Below are 21,047 nucleotides of genomic sequence, written 5' to 3' on the forward strand. Positions count from 1 at the left end.
ATACCTTTCTCCTCAATTCCTTGAATGTTAACATTTTGCCATACTTACCTTAGCATTCTCTTTTTCTCTATCTTTATATTTTTTTCTAAAAATTTGAAAGGAAGTTGTATATATGATACCCTTTTACACCTAGTTACTTCAAGATGTGTTTCCTAAAAACAGGGACATTTTCTTACATAATCACAGTACAATTTTCTTTCTCTCTCTCTCTTTCTTTTTCTTTTCTTTTTTTTTCTTTCTTTTTTTTCTTTTCTTTTTTTTTTTTTTTTTTTTGTATTTTTGGTAGAGACATGGTTTCACCATGTTTCCCAGGCTGGTCTTGAACTCCTGAGCTCAGGCGATCCACTCGCCTCAGTCTCCCAAAGTGTTGGGATTACAGGCGTGAGCTTCCACACCCGGCACACAGTACAACTTTCAAAATCAGGAAATCAACACTAATACAATACAATACAATACAATACAATACAATACAATACAATACAATAACCTATAGATCTTATTCAACATTTATCCATTGTTCCACTAATATCCTTTTTAAGTCCATTCTTTTAACTGTTCTGTGGCTGTGGTCTTGGTGAAATACTTTCCAGCTTTTTCAGGAAGATGTAGCCATTCATTCAGCACATACAAAAAGAATTTGAACCTCATTAATTTTCAAGAAAAGTAAACTGAAACCTCGCTTGAGCTGTGCATGCAGACATCTTCATTCCCTGAATGAAGAGAACCCAGTGAAGTCTCACTCCGTTCCACAAAGCCTGTGTTATTCCTATTCTGTGCAGGTCACCTGCCTGCTGCTGCTTCCCGATTCCTCATTAGGCTGAGGGAACCCACATCAAAAATATCCTGGAAGATGCTTTCGTCTTTTTCTCACACATCATAACAAAAATACTTTACTGTCTCAATTTGAAAGCAAGAGAGGATGCACAGGGTTTGTAGCATCGACTATTTCTTACTAGCAGGTTATTACACGACCCACCCCTGAGACTAAGGCTGTGTTGTAAAGGAGTAAAGACCAAAGGGTAACAACCTGAATAAATGCTCATTAGAAAAGGAACTGGTTAAATACATTCTATTGTATCCATTCAATGTAATACATCATTCAAAAGAAGATGCAGCTGTATATGTTCCAAAATAAGTCAAACCTAAATTATAGGAGTAGTAAAGTTGTGTTGACTGAAAGAGGAATTGAGGAACTTGAGATTTGGAAATAAAGGGGGAAGGGAGACTTTTATCGTAAATCCTTTTGTACCGTCTGATTTTTTTTTTAAACCATGTGTATATGTTATGTATTCAGAGAGGGAGGAGGAAGAGAGACAGAGAATCATGAATAGGAGATATAATCATGGATAGGTAGATGGATATACAGACAAAAAGAAAAGTTTGAGAGAACAGCAGGTCCCATATTCTCCGGCTGCACTTTTAACTTTTAAAGCTATCACTGTCTTTTCCATTTTCCCTGACCAACCATTTAGTTCTCTCTCGGTAGCAGGAGTGTTTTCCTCAGCTAGGTCGAGGAGACACAAACAGACCTCGTCACGCACACATCTCAGCACACAGGCATATAGTCTCAAACACACGGTTTTAGATTTGATGGTGTGTGGGGGGAGATGGGGAGCAGGCTGAGGCACTCGAAGCGGGACCTCCCGCCTCCCCTACCATCTCAGATCTGCACTACTCCCCTCGGCCGTCCATTCTTTGGCCCGCCTTTCCCCCACCCCCGCTCCAGACCCTGCACACCAGGCGACTGGACTGGCGTAAATTTCCGCCCATTTGCGTCGCCGCCTGGGGGTGCTGCTTCGTGACGTCAGGGCTGAGCTAGGGGGCGCCCGCTCCTGGCTGCCCGCCCCTCCCGGCCCTGCGGCCCCCGCCTGCCCTTTAAAAGAGCGGGGCCTGCGCCAGCCGCGCCACACCGCGGGGACCAGGAGGCACGCTGGTTTTCCGGGGCCGCTCCATCGCGCCTTCCTCCTGCGCCTCGCTTCTCCGGTCCAGCCGCCATCTTCCTCTCCGCACAGGGGCCGCCGAGCGGGGCCATGCAGCCAACGCTGCTTCTCAGCCTCCTGGGAGCCGTGGGGCTGGCGGGTGAGTGGGCGCGGCGGGCCGGTCAGCACCGCGGACAGCGCCAGCCTCGCTCTTCCCCGCCGCTCCCGCAGCCAGGCTGGCGGATCCCGGGAGAGAGGGAGGGTTGAGGGGAAGGTTTACCTCTTGCTTCGTTTCTTCTCCTCCCTGGGTGTTTTCCTTCAGCTCCTCCCACCCGTTTGACTTGGAAAAAGCTAGAGGGCTTCCTAGCCCAACTAGGGGAGCCTCAGTCTTTCTGTATCTGAGTTTTCCTCTAGATAGGAAGGAAGAAAACGTGCCATACCTGCAAGGAAACCCCACATTTTGTATTCGCTTCTAAGATGTCACACTCTCTCTGCCCGTCTAGAGAGATTCTGTTGTCTGATTCTGTATCTGTTTGGCTTTTTAAAGCCAGGCGACTACAGAGAGGCAGGAATACACGTATGATGCTATTTAGTGCCTGCATAATTTCCCTTATTATTGTTATTGTCATGTAAGTATGATGAGATAAAAGTGAGTCCCATATATATATAAGATATATCCCTTTTCTTAACATGTCCATATATAATGTGTGTGTATGTGTGCTCATGTATGTACAAGTTTAATATAATATGTTCCTCTAGTTTGTATTTCCATCTCTAGGGACAGGTAATTTCTAATTTCACACTCAAAGGAATTATTTTTTTTTAACCTGTGAAAGCCTCAGCAGTCCTGAGAACATGTGCTCCTCATTTTTCAGTTATGAATGGAAACCGCAGTATTTTGACTTCTGTACTCCAGGAAAATTATTAGAGTACAAAATAACCACAAAAGTACCTTTGGAGTAGTAAAAAAAAAAAAAATGTTTTAGCCAATTTAGGAGGATTGAATTTTAAGTAGTAGATATTTGACTGTTTCCCTTTTGTAGGGAAGATTGTAGGATTAATCTTTCAAACTTCCCTGAATCTCAAACAAATGATCTCTGAAGATCTGAAGTGTGTGTGTGTGTGCGTGTGTGTGTGTGTGTGTTGAAGTCGAGTCACCTATGGGTATTGAGATTTTCAGACTATTGAGAAGTAAGTATACTAGCACCAAATTAAACTACAGGTTTTCTTCAGCTGTTTTAATGATTTAGAAAATTGTCCATATCTGGGATTGAGACTCCTACCTAGAATTGAGATACTGCCATCCATGAATATGAAGCTTTTATTGGCAGCAATTACTAGATCCAAAAGGTAGAAACAAAATGAAAGCCAGTCGTAATTAATTTTATTGTAAGCTATATACATTCAGAATTTGCTAAAATTCTTGTCATTCTCACAAATTGTCAATAAATGTTCTCAATTTCATTAAAGAAAATCAAATGAATATTTATAATTATTTCTGGTCAAAATACTTTCAGAAAAGAATTGCTTTGCTTAGGAGGCTGTAGACCACAAAAACAGTGACATTTGTGGGAATGATTTAACTATTGTGGTACAATACTTACAGATCTCTTATGTAACAGAATATTTTAAATAAAAGTTTATATTTTAATAGCAGCTAAAATGAAGACATAATCTTTTTAAAAATTGAGCTTAATTTGTATATCATATAATCCACGCTTTTAAATTATATAGTTCAGTGGTTTTTGGTATATTCGCAGATTGTGCAACTATTACCACTATCAAATTTCAGAACATTTTCATCACCCCAGAAAGATACCACAAACCCACTAGCAAGCACCTCTCCATTCCCACCTCCCCACAGCCTCTGGCAATGAGACATGTTAGACTTCAAGTAGAGCTGATAATTTGCAAAATTACAGGGCTGGGGGAAGCCTCAAGAAACCATCTAGCTCATTCACTTATCCTTAAGAACTTCTGAAAGATATGCACAACCTTCTATGGAAGCTACTGTGCACTCTAAAAGTTAATATAAGGGAAGTAGTAAAATGATATCCATATTATTCTAGGTAAAATGGTTTCTTTATCTTTCTTTTTCTTTTCTTTTCTTTTTTTTTTGAGACAGAGTCTTGCTCTGTTGGCCAGGCTGGAGTGCGGTGGTGCAATCTCAGCTCACTGCAACCTCCATCTCCCGGGCTCAAGCAATTGTCTTGCCTCAGCCTCCCAAGTAGCTGGGATTACGGGTGTGTGTCACCACGCCCAGCTAATTTTTTTGTATATTTAGTAGAGATGGGGTTTCACTATGTTGGCCAGGCTGGTCTCGAACTCCTGACCTCAGGTAATCCGCCAGCCTCGGACTCCCAAAGTGTTGAGATTACAGGCATCAGCCACTGCACCTGGCCGGGAAAATGGTTTCTAAATTCAGAAGAGCTTGTTTAACTTATTTTACAGTTATATTTTCAATCCGGTATCAAACCTTAACAGTATTAGATATTAATACATCAGAAGTTACTCTCAGATTTACCAGATTATTTGATAATTTTTCTACCATTTGATTGCTTTACTTTTAACACGAGCAGTAGGTTTCTTTTTTTTTTCTTATATCCCTACAGAGAGCATTAGATTTTCTGTTGTGCCACCTGAATCTTACTGTATGCAAAAGTAAGTTGAACTACTTTAAGGATGACAACATGCCTTTGGCTATTACCTTGTTGTCACAAATTTTACCGGAAAAATACAGAAGCACCTAGATGTCTCACCAAGATGTGTAATGTATGTTCAAAAGCAGACCCTAGTTTTTTTTTCCATCAAAAAGAGATCTGAAGAGGCTCAGTCAGAGAAACAACGGTTTCATAAATACAAACCTAAGCTACAGGTTGTCCAGAGTAATAAAAGAAAAATCTTTCTCTGCCCCCAAGTCTGGTAACTATTAATACTTCATCAATACCAGTAGTTAATAAAAACATCTATTTTACATTTGTAAAAAAAAAAGGGAAAGTATTAGCAAGAAACTGCATTATCAAGAAGGCTTAGTAAAGCTGCATTTTTTAAAAGTCATCTGATTTATTAGGGGAGCTATTCTCTCGCAGTCATTTATTTGCAGAAGATATTACAGATTTCCAGCGGAAAGAGAAAGTGCCGAAATGGGTGTGTTCTCAAGTAGCCATTTGGAGGATGAAAGAACAGTTGAGTATATTGGACCTTGGGTACCAAAAGTGGGCCAACTGGATCTTGCCTGATAAGCATTTCAGGAGGAACTTGGGGTCTTCATAGCATAACTTTGGGCTTCTTGAAGCAGTCGAAGTGATCCCAGATCATGCTTTGAAAAGAAAAATTTGGTAAAGTAAGTAAATGAATAGGTGTTTTATTTCCAGGTTGAGCCCCATGATATGTAATTGATAGGGGGTGGGGAATGTTTAAAGAGGCTTAGAGCAAAGCATTTTGCAAGGAAAGGTCAGGTTGCTGCATTTGAATAGCTTTCATGTCTGATGTCTGAGAACTTGCCCCAGCTAGCTCTACTCTCTTCTCAGGGACTTAGAAGAATTTTCTGCACTAGCTTCTCCTGCTCAGTTGCCTGCTACAGGAATGCCAGGAGAACTGTAGAGATGGACTTACATGTAAATGCTTTGGGCTGTACTAATAGAAAGGGCTTAGAACAAAGTCAAAGTGAAAAAAGAATCAAAGCAGCTTTGAGAGAGAAAAAAAATGGCACTGAAAAATTAAAATTACCTGAAGCATTTTGAAGAAGACAAAGCAACTTCAAACACTGTTTTAAGATAGGCAGAATCCCATGAAATTTTATTGAAATAAATTAAAATTTTTCTTTTAAAATATTCTTATAAACCAATGGTTAAACACCAATTTGCATATAATATTATGGACTTGATGCTGTACTAGGAGGGTTAGATATCTGCCGTGTTCTTTACATGGTTGCAAACAGTGTGGAGAAAGAGAAACACAATGTTGATACGGATGCATAAACGAGCTTGTGCAGGCAAAGGCCTTGTGGGTAAAAAATGAGGTAATTAATTATGGAAGACATCCATAACCATGTTTTTGTCAAGGAAGTAAGTTTTGGGAGGATATATTTTTGGAAACAGAGATACGGAGACAGAGCCACAGATCTTTACCTATTTGGGGTAGGCAGAGAAGGACCAAGGAGGGCATTCTTGTTTTATTAGACTTAGTTTGGTTTAAACTTTTTTTTTTTTTTGAGATGGAGTCTGGCCCTGTCACCCAGGCTGGAGTACAGTGGCACGATCTTGGCTCACTGCAACCTCCGCCTCCTGGGTTCAAGCAATTCTCCTGCCTCAGCCTCCCCAGTAGCTGGTGCATGCCACCACGCCTGGCTAATTTTTTGTAGTTTTAGTAGAGACAGGGTTTTGCCATGTTAGCCAGGATGGTCTCGATCTCCTGACCTTGTGATCCACCAGCCTTGGCCCCCCAAACTGCTGGGATTACAAGCATGAGCCACCGCACCCAGCCCTAGCTTAAACTTTTAATTGAAATAAAATATATAGAAAATGGAACAGATCATGAGTATACAGCTTAATACGCACAGCTGTGTAACCAGCACTGAGATTAAAAAATGGGACATTTGTGGTTCCCCAGAAGTCCCCTCCTTGTCTGTGGTCTAGATTTGATTTATACCGGATCTAAAATAGCATTTGTTTCCAAATATATTTAAGACATTGCCAGGGGAAAAACAACACTAATGTGAGGTGATTTTGTCAGTTGGGGTCACACAGCTTTCAAAAACCAACTCAAGTCATTTTCCATTCTTTTTTTCCTTCAAAGCTGTCAATTCCATGCCAGTGGATAACAGGAACCACAATGAAGAAATGGTAAGTTGCAATGTCAATCTTAGAATCTAGACTTGTATCTAGACTCTAGATTCTCCCAGTCCCTATTATACCAAACCGAACACACGCACGACATAATCTTACAAAGCCAGGTTTTCATTGCTGACAGAATGTGAGCAAGGGATGCCCCTCCTGCACTGAGCTCCTATCTCCTGTCAGGATGGTTTAGCACCCCTGAGGATAGCTGTGCCATTGGTTCAGAAATGGGTGTTTATTTCCCTTCTCCAGATAATCCCAACTCAGTGCCTTCTTGCATTGTTCTGTGTAGAAGTTTGGAAGATTTCATTCTGTTCTTGTAAATCTGTATCTCCGCCCTAAGAATACTGCATCAGCCCAGGTCACGTAATCAATTCTTCCTTGACAGCAGCTCTGGGTTGAGTAGTCTGTCATCCAGTGATACCAGCTTCTCCAACCTGCTTTCGGGTTTCCCCCCAGGTGACTCGCTGCATCATTGAGGTCCTCTCAAATGCCTTGTCGAAGTCCAGCGCTCCACCCATCACCCCTGAGTGCCGCCAAGTCCTGAAGACGAGTAAGTGTCCCACACTGCAGGCAGATCTTGGTCGCTGCAGTGATCCTTGTTCCTACTCCCTCCACATCACCTTCTACTTTATCTACAAATGACCTGGGGGCATAATGCACTAGGAAGAGTATTGATTGACTAGGCCAGTATCTGGGAGACAGAAGATATGACTCCTAGTTCCTGCTTCACCACTTCGCAGCTGTGTGACTATAGGAAAGACCCTTTGCCTCTCTTTTCCTCAAAGGAAAATGAAGGAGTTGAACTCAGTGATAGTCTTTCAGATGTCTATCCGTTCTTAAATTCCTTAGTTCCATACTTTGGATTTTTAGAACCGGACTTCATTTGGGTGGAGGGGGTTTGGGAAATGCTGGTTTGTGATTAGATGAGGAGGGGGGGTTATGGAAGTGTTGGACAATGACAGAGGGAGATTTAAAAATCATTCTTCTCTTTGCCTTTTGCTCTTCTGACAGTGAGAATCAGGAAGCTGAGAAGCAAGAAACTTAGAAAGGTGACTTAAAATTCTGGCCTATTTACACAACAAATTAGCTAAGATATTTTAATGTACAGCTTACTAGAATAGAAGGTACCAGCAAATGGTACCAGGAGTTCCAGGCCTGAGAACTGGAAGGGTTTCAGGTAGAGGCAGTGCATTCCAGTGAGGCAGACTAATGGCTTTCTGAGTCCAGCCTGTGAAGTGTTCTCAATATGAAACCATTTCTGCTGAAAATAAAATTTGAACAGTAATATAAGCAGTACCCATTGGAAATTGACATTATGAGGTCAATTTTACAAGACTATGCAGTCTCTGTTATGCATGAAGCCACACTGATTCAAACAAATCCAGAAAACAACACTGTCCTCTGCTTTTAAACTTTTAGTCAGGCTGGGAACAGTAGATTTTATCTTATTTTTTCACCTTTAAAAATCTTTCAGGTGGGCGTAGTGGCTCACACCTGTAATCCCAGCACTTTGGGAGGCCGAGGCAGGTGGATCACCTGAGGTCAGCAGTTTGAGACCAGCCTGGCCAACATGGTGAAACCCTGTCTCTACTAAAAATACAAAAAAAAAAAAAAAAAATTAGCCAGGCATGGTGGCAGGTGCCTGTAATCCCACTACTCAGGAGGCCGAGACAGGAGAATCGCTTGAACTTGGGAGGCAGAGACTGCAGTGAGCCAAGATTGCACCATTGAACTCCAGCCTGGGCAACAAGAGTAAGACTCCATCTAAAAAAAAAAAAAAAAAAATCTCTCATTGCCACCAGCCTGGCCAATATGGTGAAACCCCATCTCTACCAAAAATACAACAACTAGTTGGGTGTGGTGGCGGGCGCCTGTAATCCCAGCTACTCGGGAGGCTGAGGCAGGAGAATCGCTAGAACCTGGGAAGCAGAGGTTGCAGTGAACTGAGATCGTGGCATTGCACTCCAGCCTGGATACAGCCTGGGTGGCAGAGTGAGGCTCTGTCAAAAACAAAAACAAAAACAAAAACAAAAAAACACCTCTCGCTGCCAGACAAGACTCTCTTGCTATAGCTATACATGAGCCCTCATGCATGAAATGGTAAAAAGCAAATAGTGATTGGCCAAAAGAGTAACCTGAGGCCAGGTGCAGTGGCTCACACCTGTAATCCCAGCACTTTGGGAGGCTGAGGCGGGCGGATCACAAGGTCAGGAGATCAAGACCATCCTGTCTAACACAGTGAAACCCCATCTCTACTAAAAATACAAAAAATTAGCCGGGCGTGGTGACACACGCCTGTAGTCCCAGCTACTTGGGAGGCTGAGGCAGGAGAATCGCTTGAGCCCAGGAGGTGGAGGTTGCAGTAAGCCAAGATAGCCCCACGGCATTCCAGCCTCAGTGACAGAGCGAGTCTCTGTCTAAAAAAAAAAAAAAAAAAAAAAAAAAAGAGCAACCTGAATTAATTCAATCTTTGGGGGCTTCAGGTAACAATGGTAGCTGTGGGGGCCTGAGCCTTTAGGGACCCTAGAAACAGTGGATGGAAGCTTTCCTACCACTCCCCGCCCACATACCTCTTTCTGAGTTTCTTTCCAACTTCTTTTTTCCAGCAGTTACAGGAAGTGAGTAAGAGCAGAGTGGGTCACTAGGCAGAGAGTAAAGGCTGCTCCTTTTGGCAAACCCGTCTTGGTATCTCCCTTTCCCTTCCTTTGTTTACTAGACCAATGCAAAAGTGAGGGGTCTGTCCCATCAGCTCACTAAAGAACCACAATTGCTTAGGAAAAGTTGCCTATGCCTGCCTGCCAAGATCTTAGCCCTTAGATTATGGCATAGTAACTCTAGCCCCTGCTCCAGCCCTGATTATGCCCTGAGGTCTTTTGATGTCTGTTGAGAGAGACGTAGGGAAACTGGGAAAAATCAAATGTATCTAAGGATCCTGGAGATGTTATACCCAGAGAGTGACAGAATGCTGAGATGGCGAAGGTTTAAGAGCTCTTCTGTGGTTGAGCCTTAAACGCCAGCCAGGGCTAGACAGACAAGTAACACAAAAGAGTAAGGCAGGACAGGAAGTGACTCACAGACTGGAGGGCACATGCCTTTTCTGAGACGGAGCAGGTAATTCTCAGCTCTAATCCCGTTATGGAGAAATACAGACTATGTTGTCAAATCTTGGGATTTTTCAAAAGAAGTTAAAATTTTGATTTTTAAAAGACATCTCCTGGTATTTTCATATCGCCTCTGAATTCAAATGTATTAAAACTGCTGTTTAGGTCAAACAGAATTTACCTCTGATGCACCAGTTTGCAACTTTTATCCTATTCTAGTTCTCTCTCTCTTGTTGGCATGTCGTAAACTGAGCAGAAGACTGGTGGAGCTTTTGCCCAACTGGTTGGATGAATGCCTTTATACAGCCTCTGTTCCACCCCACGCCCATCTCCACTCCCACTCCTACTTGCTTGTCTCAGAGTCAGCATATACTCACTGAGCAAATGAGTATTTGGGGAGTAGGACAGAATCATTGTTTTATGGATCTAAGAGACCTCAGGGAAGACGTAGTCTAATTTCTTAACAGGTACAAGAATCTCTTTGACTAGGGATGATCTGGTCATCCTTACAGCATGACAGATGCATTTCCCTGTTTTCGCTTGAAAGTAAGTGTGAGCTTCACACCTTGATTTTACAGATTGACAGTGAGTGTGTGCTGCTAATCACAGCCCTCTTCCAGGCCCACCTGCGGGGGCTTAAAGCTAAATTTAGTAGGAAGAGCTAAGCCTCAGGCACATGCTGCTCAGGCAGTACATATTTAATTGGGAAAAAATAAAAATACTTCTGTTCCTGACACTTAAGACTCACAAACCAGTAGGCAGTAGGAAAGGGACCACAGTGACTCGGCCCCTGGAGGCTGAGATCTTGTCTGATCAGCTCTATTTCAACCAACTCTCAGAATGACATCAGTATCTGTCTGTCTTAGTCAGCTTGGGCTGCTATATCAAATACCATAGATTGGATGGCTTAAACAACTAACATTTATTTTTCACAGTTACAGCAGTTGGAAGTCCAAGATCAGAGTGTCTTATGAGGGCCCACTTCCTGGCTTGTAGATGGCTGCCTTCTGTCACTGTATCCTCATCTGGTGGAGACAGAAATCATCTCTTTCTCATATCTCCTTTCTTAGGGCACTAATCCCATTGTAAGTGCTCTACCTTGATGACCTAATTACCTCTCAGAGGCCCCCACCTCCACATGCTACCACATTGAGGATTAGGGCTTCAACATTTTGGAATCACACAAACATTTAGTCAATAGCACTGCCCAGAGCCACCATGCTTCCCTGTGCCCATCTGGCTAGCCATGCCCCAATGCTATACACACACCACTGGCTTTTAAGAGGCAAAGAGACTGGTGACAGATGGGCCTTCTCTCAGTTGTCTGGAAAAGGCCAGGGACATTTTCATTGCCTCATAAACATGAGAATATTATTATCATGCCAGACTGGACTTTAAACAGAGAGGTACAGAGAGTCCACTATTTCTTGGACATTTTTACAAAATAAATAATTTTTTTCCATTTTGCAAATATCATTTCAAAATAACTTATCAGTGCCACCCAATAGAAATATAATGTGAGCCACAAATATAATTTCAAATTTTATAGTAACCACATTTAAAAAGTAAAAAGAGACAGGTGGAAATTAATTTCAATAATATATTTTATTTTTATCCAATTTTTTCTGACATATAATTTTATAAATCTGATCTATTTGAAATATATATTATCCAATACATCCAAAATATTATTTCAACATATAATGATATAAAAATTGTTGAGATTATTTCACATTATTCTTTATTCTCAGAAGTCTGATGTGTATCTTACATATATAGCATGTCTCAGATCGGACCAGCCACATTTCAAGTGCTCAACAGCACTTGGGCTTATGGTGCCTGCAGTGTAGACCCAGAGCTGTCAGTGGCCTTGGCTTCAGGCATTTTATCTGAACTCTGTGACATAGGTTGAAATCCAAGCCCTCCCAGCTAACAACTGAGACAGTGCTAACTGCCTGTCTCCTTTCATGGGGTGCCCTTGAATTAAGGAGGACTTAGTAAAGGAGCTATTGATATTTGGAAAAGATGGACGAGAACAGCATTCAATTAAAATATCAGTTATACCATGTACGCTGACTCTGGAAACACAAAGATAACTCACTGTGCTGAAGTCTGTCCCCAACATCTGAGAACATGTTGGGTGGATGGAACCTGAGTGAAAAAAGAAATGGCCCTTTCCACTGATGTGCAGTTTTCTCAGGCAAGAAATGTATACCCTTATCACCAGCTACTAAGTTATATATCACATACTGCTAGGTTGAGCCTACAGTTGATTGGATAATAAAAGTCTGATATAAACTAATAATTTCAAATGTTTAAATCCTCCTTTGAATCTTGATATTTCTTATCTTGGCTAGTTAACTATCTAGCTGGATTATTGTTACAGCCATTCACATAATGCTAACTTTTTAACTCCTACTTGAAGAAAATATGGGAAGAATGGTCTTGGATTATACCATGCTGAGTCTCAATGTCTGCAAAAAGAAGAGGTTGGACTGGATTAGATGAATTCTAAGATGTTTTCTGCCTCTAAATTCTAATATTTCATAAATCTATATCTCGATTTCAGTTTGATCATTGGTAGTACCAATGAGAGAAGCTGGCTGGGCATTATGAAGACACAAAAATATAGACAGTTTATTACCAGATTTAAACACAGTCAAGGAGCTTTCATAGCATTTACTTTCAAAAGGAATCTGAGTATATTCTTCATTAACTTAAATAATTATCCAAGCAATATTCAGTGTCATCAGGATTTGTAGTGATTACTGAGGCTGGTGCTTGTGGAACCACAAGCAATTCTGAAATTATACCTCCTCTTCATTTTCATTATAGGTAGAAAAGACGTCAAAGACAAAGAGACAACTGAAAATGAAAACACAAAGTTTGAAGTAAGATTGTTAAGAGACCCAGCTGATGCCTCGGAAGCCCACGAGTCCTCCAGCAGGGGAGAGGCAGGAGCCCCAGGGGAGGAGGACATCCAAGGCCCAACAAAGGCAGACACAGAGAAATGGGCAGAGGGAGGCGGGCACAGCCGAGAGCGAGCGGATGAGCCCCAGTGGAGCCTTTATCCCTCCAACAGCCAAGTCTCCGAAGAAGTGAAGACACGCCATTCTGAGAAGAGCCAGAGAGAGGATGAGGAGGAGGAGGAGGGAGAGAACTATCAAAAAGGGGAGCGAGGGGAAGATAGCAGTGAAGAGAAACACCTTGAAGAGCCAGGAGAGACACAAAACGCTTTTCTCAATGAAAGAAACCAGGCTTCAGCTATAAAAAAAGAGGAGTTAGTGGCCAGATCGGAAACACATGCTGCCGGGCATTCTCAGGAGAAGACACATAGCCGAGAGAAGAGTAGCCAGGAGAGTGGAGAGGAGGCAGGGAGCCGGGAGAATCACCCCCAGGAGTCTAAAGGCCAACCCCGAAGCCAGGAAGAATCTGAGGAAGGTGAGGAAGATGCCACCTCTGAGGTGGACAAACGACGCACGAGGCCCAGACACCACCACGGGAGGAGCAGGCCCGACAGGTCCTCTCAAGGAGGGAGTCTTCCCTCTGAGGAAAAGGGACACCCCCAGGAGGAATCTGAGGAGTCAAACGTCGGCATGGCCAGTTTAGGGGAAAAGAGGGACCACCATTCAACCCACTACAGGGCTTCAGAGGAAGAACCTGAATATGGAGAAGAAATAAAGGGTTATCCAGGCGTCCAGGCCCCTGAGGACCTGGAGTGGGAGCGCTATAGGGGCAGAGGAAGTGAGGAATACAGGGCTCCAAGACCTCAGAGTGAGGAGAGTTGGGATGAGGAGGACAAGAGAAACTACCCCAGCTTAGAGCTTGATAACATGGCACATGGATATGGTGAAGAAAGTGAGGAAGAGAGGGGCCTTGAGCCGGGAAAGGGACGCCATCACAGAGGCAGGGGAGGGGAGCCACGTGCCTATTTCATGTCTGACACCAGAGAAGAGAAAAGGTTCTTGGGTGAAGGACACCACCGTGTCCAAGAAAACCAGATGGACAAGGCAAGGAGCCGTCCACAAGATGCGTGGAAAGAGCTGGACAGAAATTATCTCAACTACGGTGAGGAAGGAGCCCCAGGGAAGTGGCAGCAGCAGGGAGACCTGCAGGACACTAAAGAAAACAGGGAGGAGGCTAGGTTTCAAGATAAACAATATAGCTCCCATCACACAGCTGAAAAGAGGAAGAGATTAGGGGAACTGTTCAACCCATACTACGACCCTCTCCAGTGGAAGAGCAGCCATTTTGAAAGAAGAGACAACATGAATGACAATTTTCTCGAGGGTGAGGAGGAAAATGAGCTGAACTTGAACGAGAAGAATTTCTTCCCAGAATACAACTATGACTGGTGGGAGAAAAAGCCCTTCTCTGAGGATGTGAACTGGGGGTATGAGAAGAGAAACCTCGCCAGGGTCCCCAAGCTGGACCTGAAAAGGCAGTATGACAGGGTGGCCCAACTGGACCAGCTCCTTCACTACAGGAAGAAGTCAGCTGAGTTTCCAGACTTCTATGATTCTGAGGAGCCGGTGAGCACCCACCAGGAGGCAGAAAATGAAAAGGACAGGGCTGACCAGACAGTCCTGACAGAGGACGAGGTATGGTTTGGGGCTTCTGTTTGAAAGTACTTACTCTGGTCAATGTTAGCACATTACGTTCAAGACTATCCGATATTCACGGGGAGAAATTGGTGGGAATTAATCACTATGAAAATGGTGCTCTAGTAATGGAGTGGAGGCCTCCTTGGGGGTCGGTTTCCACCCACCTCTAGCCCTCGTCCGCATCCTTGTCCACCTCACTTCGTTGCATTGCTTCTCAACCTTGTCTGCACACTGGGGTCACCTGGAGAGCATGAAAAATTACTGTGTTAGAGATTCTGTCTACTTAGTGCCTAGGGTGCTGCCTGATCATCAGAATATTTTAAAGCTTCCAGATGATTGCAGCGTTCAGCCAACGTTAACAACTACTGTTCTGGTATCTTCCCCTTGGTCCTCTTATTGTTCATCACTCTCTCCCTGAGGCAGGGAGAATAGGTGATAGAGAAGTTTACTTGCTTGACCATTTAGTTTGCTATCTTTATTATTTCATGCCCTACTGCCATCAGAAATTTGTATCTGGGAGAGGTAACACTATTGGAGCTGAACCTACCCAAACAATGTTTTCTTTTCCTAATATTGATTATGTAGGTTGGTGCTTCTCAAAGTTGAATGTCCATCAGGATCATGAGGGATTCCTAGCCCCCAGAGTTCCTCATTTAGTAGGTCCCAAGTGAGACCCCAGTATCTGCATTTCTGACAAGTTCCTGGCTGATGCCACTGGTCAGGGGACCACACTTTGAGAGTTACTGACATAGGTTGACTAATGCAGCTTCTAACATGCCTAAAATTCCCCTTTCCACTCATACTCCATCAAACTACAGCAAAAGAAATTGGTTCGGGACCTCATGCCTCCACTTTTCTGTATTTTCCAGAAAAAAGAACTCGAAAACTTGGCTGCAATGGATTTGGAACTACAGAAGATAGCTGAGAAATTCAGCCAAAGGGGCTGACTGTCATTGGAGCGGTGGGCACTGTTAAGAAGCAGCCATCACATGATCTGTTTTTCACCACTTCACTGAAAGACACCATTTATCTACCCAAGGGCAGAAAGTAGAACTTACTATTCATTAAATGTTTGACACAATTGGAAATGTCTTTAATTTCTGTCAGAATGCTATTGAAAATGTGAATTGCATGACTTGTAGCATATTCTTTTCTGCAAAATAGACATATTAACATGCTTATGACAATGACTGTGCTACTGTCTTTGAAAAAATGTTTGTCTCAGTTGGAAATAATAAAAGATTCACCTGAGACCAAAAGCTTCATTGTTCTCAGCTTCTTTTGGGCAAAGAGAGAGGCGTGTGACTTTTCAAATCTATTCTTTGAAGTAAATTGCAAAAGATGGCCCTAGGATTTGTTGGGTTTTGGATGCATAATAGAATAAAAAAGCAAACCTTTTGAAGTAATGTGCAGGATATAAAGAGAAATAGATTAGAAAAAGACATCTACTCCCCCATGCTGAGAGAGATTACAGGGGCTTGAAGAACCTGTTTCAAAAACAATCATAAGATATTACTTTAAAAATTCCTTTATCTAAAGAGCTCTACAAGTAGCCAGCCAAAGTTCATTTTTCAGGGCTGAGAAGAAAGCTTGGATAATGGGAAGAATTCCGGGGTGGGAGTGAAAACATCTGGATTGTCAAGACAGATCCCTGGCCCCTCAGATCTTGTCTGATTTCTACTCCTTAAGAAGATAGAGGCAGCCGGGCACGGTGTCTTACAGTTGTAATCCTAGCACTTTGGGAGGCCAAGGCAGGCAGATCACGAGGTCAGGAGTTTGAGACCAGCCTGGCCAACATGGTGAAACCCCATCTCTAATAAAGATACAAAAAAAAAAAAAAAAAGCTGGACATGGTGGCGGGCACCTGTAATCCCAGCTACTTGGGTTGCAGTGAGCGCAGATCAGGCATTGCACTCCAGCCTGGGTGACAGGGCGAGACTCTCTCTCAGAAAAAAAAAAAAAAAAAAAATATATATATATATATATAGAGAGAGAGAGAGAGAGAGAGAGAGAGGCTAGGCATGGTGGCTCACACTTGTAATCTCAGCACTTTGGGAGGCCAAGGCAGGTGGTTTGCTTGAGCTCAGGAGTTTGAGACCAGCCTGGGCAACATGGCGAAACCCCGTCTCTACAAAAAATTTAAAAATTAGCCAGGCATGGTGTTGTGCGCCTATAGTCCCTCCCTACTCAGGAGGCCGAGGCGGGAGGATCACTTGAGCCCTGGAAGTTGAGGCTGCATTGAGCCGAGATCGTGCCACTGCACTCCAGCCTAGGCGACAGAGTAAGGTCCTGTCTCAAAAAGAAAAAAAAAGGTAGAGCTCTTACTCTGCTGACTCTGTTACTAAGTAGCTCTGACTTTGGGCAAGTTACTTTTCCTCTCTGAACCTCAAGATCATCAATAAAATAAGATATTTGTCTCATTGAGTTGTTACAAGGATGATAGAGTTGATGCAAAACAGAGCAGTGCCTCGTGTATATCAATGGCATAGGAAGTGTTAGCTGCTGCCGTAATCATTCCTGCAGCTTCTTAGGACAATGCAGCTGGACAATTCCCCTTCTCCCTTTTTTTACCTGTCATTTAATTCCTCACCCTTGGTGGCTTCTACTTGGTTGATTTCTACTGTTTTCACAGTTTTGGTAAAGAGTTATTCTCTGGAAGGTGGTGCAGAGGGGAGTAAGACCTTCTCTTTACTCTCTGAAGGTTGGATAATTAAGTCTATGAAATAAACTGACAGTAGGCAGATGAACAGGAGAAAAAAACATTTTAATTACATGCATAGGCCCAGGAGTCCCACACAATAGAAGAATCAGAAGGGCCAGATGATTGAAGTTTTTATAGCATCCTGAGCTACAGAAGAGAATAGGGGGCTTGGGGTTCCTGGGGGACACAGTTATGGGAAGGTAGCAGGAGGAATTGTATGATAAATAAAGGTTGTGTTGTTATGCAGATAAAATCTCTCACGTAATCAAAGTGATCCAGCAGCCTCCTTTTTTTTTTTTTTTTTTTTTTAGAGCTTAATGAAATTTTATTTTGAAAATATGGCAAAAGTCTAAGGCACTTCAAACATTTAAATACATGTAGGACCAAAGTAAATGTGACACAGTATAAAGGAATCCATAAATACAGAGAACTACACTATATTTCTCTAGAGGCAAATACATAGCCAATTCCTCTAACACAATTCAACCTTTATCGTTAGATACAGAATTGTGCAATTATTAACAAAAATATGATAATGTTACATGTAGTTCTTCATGTCTTTAATTAGTATGAAATATAAAAGTTGAAAATACTGTGCCAATTTCATATACTCTTTTTTTAAAAAAGTCATATTTACATCTACCTAGATAAAACCAACTGAAAATATTTTCTTTTGTAAGTTTCATACTTTTTGAGAGTTCTATCTAGCCCAGACTGAAGTTACTGATGATCAACTTTCTTACTTTAAAATAATACGAGAAAAATCAACAAAACTGTGCTGGGATGGAATTTTGGAAGAGCTTTCTAACGGTGCCACATTTGGTAAATATAAATATTTGTGGAAAAATTTTAAAACGTGATGCCAATGAGAACCTGGCACTTCTCTGTGGTGGTGGTCTGGGAGTGGAGAGACGGAATAGAAGGTGCCCATTCAGGTCAGGTCAGGTCACAATTCCCTATGGCTGTACATAACAGAGCAGAGACTCAACAGCAACACAGAGTAGGTTAAAGTGCACCGTATGCAGAGAGAAGATGGCCAGAAAGGAGGCATGCGTGCCCAGGCTGGCAGTCTCTGCACTGTGAAAGCTTCAGTCTTTAGCCCTGGGCTTTATGCTTCTGTTTGCTGGTGAGCTCAGGCACAATGCATATACATTCAGTGTCTGTCACTCCAACAGGCACAGTTGGCAGCTTAATGGTGGCATTAAAATGGAGGGCTATTTGCATACAATCAATCAAATGAAACTCTGTGGCTTCATTCCAAGCCTAGGGGTGCCCGGAGACTGAGCTTTTGCAAAGCTGATGTGGGCATACAGAAGAACAGTGATGCCCTTGTGCCCCACTTCCAGGGCGATCGAGAGCATGGTGCTGCCATCATTGTCCTCTAGGTGGACGTTGCAGCCCAGCTGGGCCAGCAGCAGCTTGATGATCTCCATGTGCCCGTGCTTGCTGGCACAATGAGGACCATGGAGCCCTTGTCGTCCTGGAGGTTGACCTGAGCCCCACAGGCCGGCAGACCATACACCATGCCGATCTGCACAGTAACTGACTGCAGCATGAGGGCCATCTGCCCCAGCTGACTGGCTTTGAGGCTCACGTTTCAGCCAGAGTTCTTCCCCAACCTGCATGTCCTCTGCTTCCGCAGCTGCGAGGGCCGCCAGCATGATGAAGGTATAGCCCCTTGTTCTGGTGATCCACGTTACACATGTGGGTGTCCAACAGCAGCTTCACAATCTCAAAATTGGAGTGGGACACGCTGTAATGGAGGGCTGTGTTGCTGTTGCCATCTGCCAAGTTGATGACCTAGTAGAGGGCATCCAGGGAGGTAGCCTCAAAAGCAGCTCTGTAGTCTCCCAGGGTGGCTGCAATGGCTGACTTCTGACTGGACACGCAGAACCACTTGTGCTGGAGGGTGTTCAGACAGAACCTCATATCTTTGCTGGTCACAGCTTTGGGGTCATTTATGTTATTTTTCAGTAAGTTGCAAGCAGACAACATTTTTTCACTTAATTTATACCTCCCTCTGATTTTCACCTTCTCAGGTTCACGTTCTTGAAACTGCATTTCATCTTCCACCCTGGCCGACTTGAAACCTTCAATGTTAATGGCATGGTGCCCTTTGGCCATTCCCCAAGTGTCTTCATCCTCGTCTTCTTCAAGAGGATACTACTCAATGACACTCAATGACATCACACTCGTCATCTGACTCAGAAGAAGAGCTTTCATCTGTGCTGAAATCATCACTTGAAGTTGTTGCATAACCTCCATTAATGCCAACAAACTGAAGATTCTTTTTCATGCCATTTGAATCTTTGTTACCATCTTTCTTCTTCATAATGGGCTCCAGTGTACTTTCATTGTTTGTGCATATGGAGGCCAGCGGCCATCTGGTCATCTGTCAGGTTCACTAGAGACCATGTCCTTTCCTGAGCAGGGAAGGCATCCTGGCTGCTGACCAGCTTTCCTTCTGAGATCCCTACCTCTGAGCAGCCTTCTTCCTGATACAGATACTTTACTAATGTAGATTCCTTTCTAGATGTAAATTTCCCTGTAAAAAGTACAGCTTTTTAGAGCCATTCCTGTGTCTGTAGTTTCTCTGAATAATCAGCTCGAAATATGCCAAAGAGGTATATTTTGGGGTGGCACATTGTGGTCTCCTCCAGTCATATTTTGGGATGGTGTGGGCTGAGCCCCAGCAGAGGCAAAAATAAGACTTAAAATCACGTAGGACTTTTATCCATCAAGGAAGACCTGGTTCTCCTCCTCTTGGCTAAGTCAAGAATTGCCTGTGCTACTTAACCAGATTCTTTTTAGATGAACTCTCTGTGACATACTTTTCCAGGAGCATTGCTGCTTCGTCATATGGGGAGCCCATCAGTGCTATAAATCTGATGGCAAATTTTTCTAAACCTGGACACACACTTCTAGAAGGTTTCTTGCTATCTCTCTGCCTGCATTTTTTTTTTTCTGGCCATGGGATTGTGACTGCCTGTTTGTAAAGGGCAGTGATGGGGGTATGAGGAGGGGAAGGCTGCTGGAGGAGGTAGCTCTTATAGTGGACAAGGGGGGTTGGTAAATACATGCCATACTAGTTTTCTGAGGCTGCCATAACAAATCACCACAAACCGGATGGCTTAAAACAAGAGAAATTTATTCTCTTACAGTTTTGGAGGCCAGAAGTCCAAAATCAAGGTGTTAGCAAGGCCATGCTCCCTTCAAAGCCTGCAGAGGAGGATGATTCCTTGCTTCTTCCTGGTTTCTTGCTTCATCCTTGCTTCTTCCTTCCTTGCTTCTTCCAGGCCTTCCTTGGCTTGTGGCAGCAGAGCTCCCACTGCCACCTCTGTCTGCACGTGGGCGCTCTCTCCCTGTGAGTCTGCCTGTTAACATGGTGTTCTTCATGAGGACACCAGTCATGTTGAATTAAGGACTCATCCTACAGTATGACCTCATCTTAACTAATTACATCTGCAACCACCCTATTTTCAGATCAGGTCACATTTACATGTATTAGGGGTTGGGACTTCAACACGTTTTTTTCTGGGGACACAATTCAACCCATAATAAAGCAGGCCAGCACCCACCCCCCTCAGGTGGAGAGACGCTGAGGCACATATTCTGCACTGCCTCCCAGACTTCCTCTGTGGATCATGCCCCAGGTGCCACAGCAGTGACCTGCCCAATAATGCAGCCTTTATTGGCTGCCTTTACCTTTTCCACTGCCCACTGGTGACCCTGCTGGTGTTTCCTGGGGTCATCTCTCATATAAACTGCTTGTTCTCAAATACTTGTCTCAGGGTTTGCTCCTGGGGGACCCTGACCTAAGAAACTATCCAAAGTCAAGGCTTATATTATGCCAAATAGTATACCTGCACTTGCAACCCCTT

General features: G+C 43.3%; 1 protein-coding gene and 1 pseudogene across 1 annotated transcript; one reads left to right on the forward strand and one right to left on the reverse strand.

Annotated features, from left to right (window-relative positions):
• The first annotated feature begins 286 nt into the window (after positions 1-286).
• Positions 287-15,724, forward strand: CHGB (chromogranin B). The gene is made up of 5 exons (XM_003821349.5): positions 287-2,079; positions 6,717-6,763; positions 7,217-7,310; positions 12,697-14,462; positions 15,335-15,724. Exons 1-5 carry the CDS (start codon positions 2,031-2,033, stop codon positions 15,410-15,412), a joined length of 2,034 nt encoding a protein of 677 aa, XP_003821397.1. The 5' UTR covers positions 287-2,030; the 3' UTR covers positions 15,413-15,724.
• Positions 15,725-15,864: 140 nt separating this feature from the next.
• Positions 15,865-19,698, reverse strand: LOC100979731 (KN motif and ankyrin repeat domain-containing protein 1-like; annotated as a pseudogene).
• Positions 19,699-21,047: the final 1,349 nt, after the last annotated feature.

Source organism: Pan paniscus, chromosome 21, assembly GCF_029289425.2.
Source record: "Pan paniscus chromosome 21, NHGRI_mPanPan1-v2.0_pri, whole genome shotgun sequence".
Classification (NCBI taxonomy): domain Eukaryota; kingdom Metazoa; phylum Chordata; class Mammalia; order Primates; family Hominidae; genus Pan; species Pan paniscus.

What these genes read in the sequence shown, in the direction of transcription:
- CHGB (XM_003821349.5), top strand. Translation starts at nt 2,031, where the DNA reads ATGCAGCCAACGCTGCTTCTCAGCCTCCTGGGAGCCGTGGGGCTGGCG. An exon ending in CCGCCAAGTCCTGAAGACGA is followed by an intron (nt 7,311 to 12,696) that starts GTAAGTGTCCCA and finishes TTTTCATTATAG; the next exon opens with GTAGAAAAGACGTCAAAGAC. An exon ending in CAGTCCTGACAGAGGACGAG is followed by an intron (nt 14,463 to 15,334) that starts GTATGGTTTGGG and finishes TGTATTTTCCAG; the next exon opens with AAAAAAGAACTCGAAAACTT.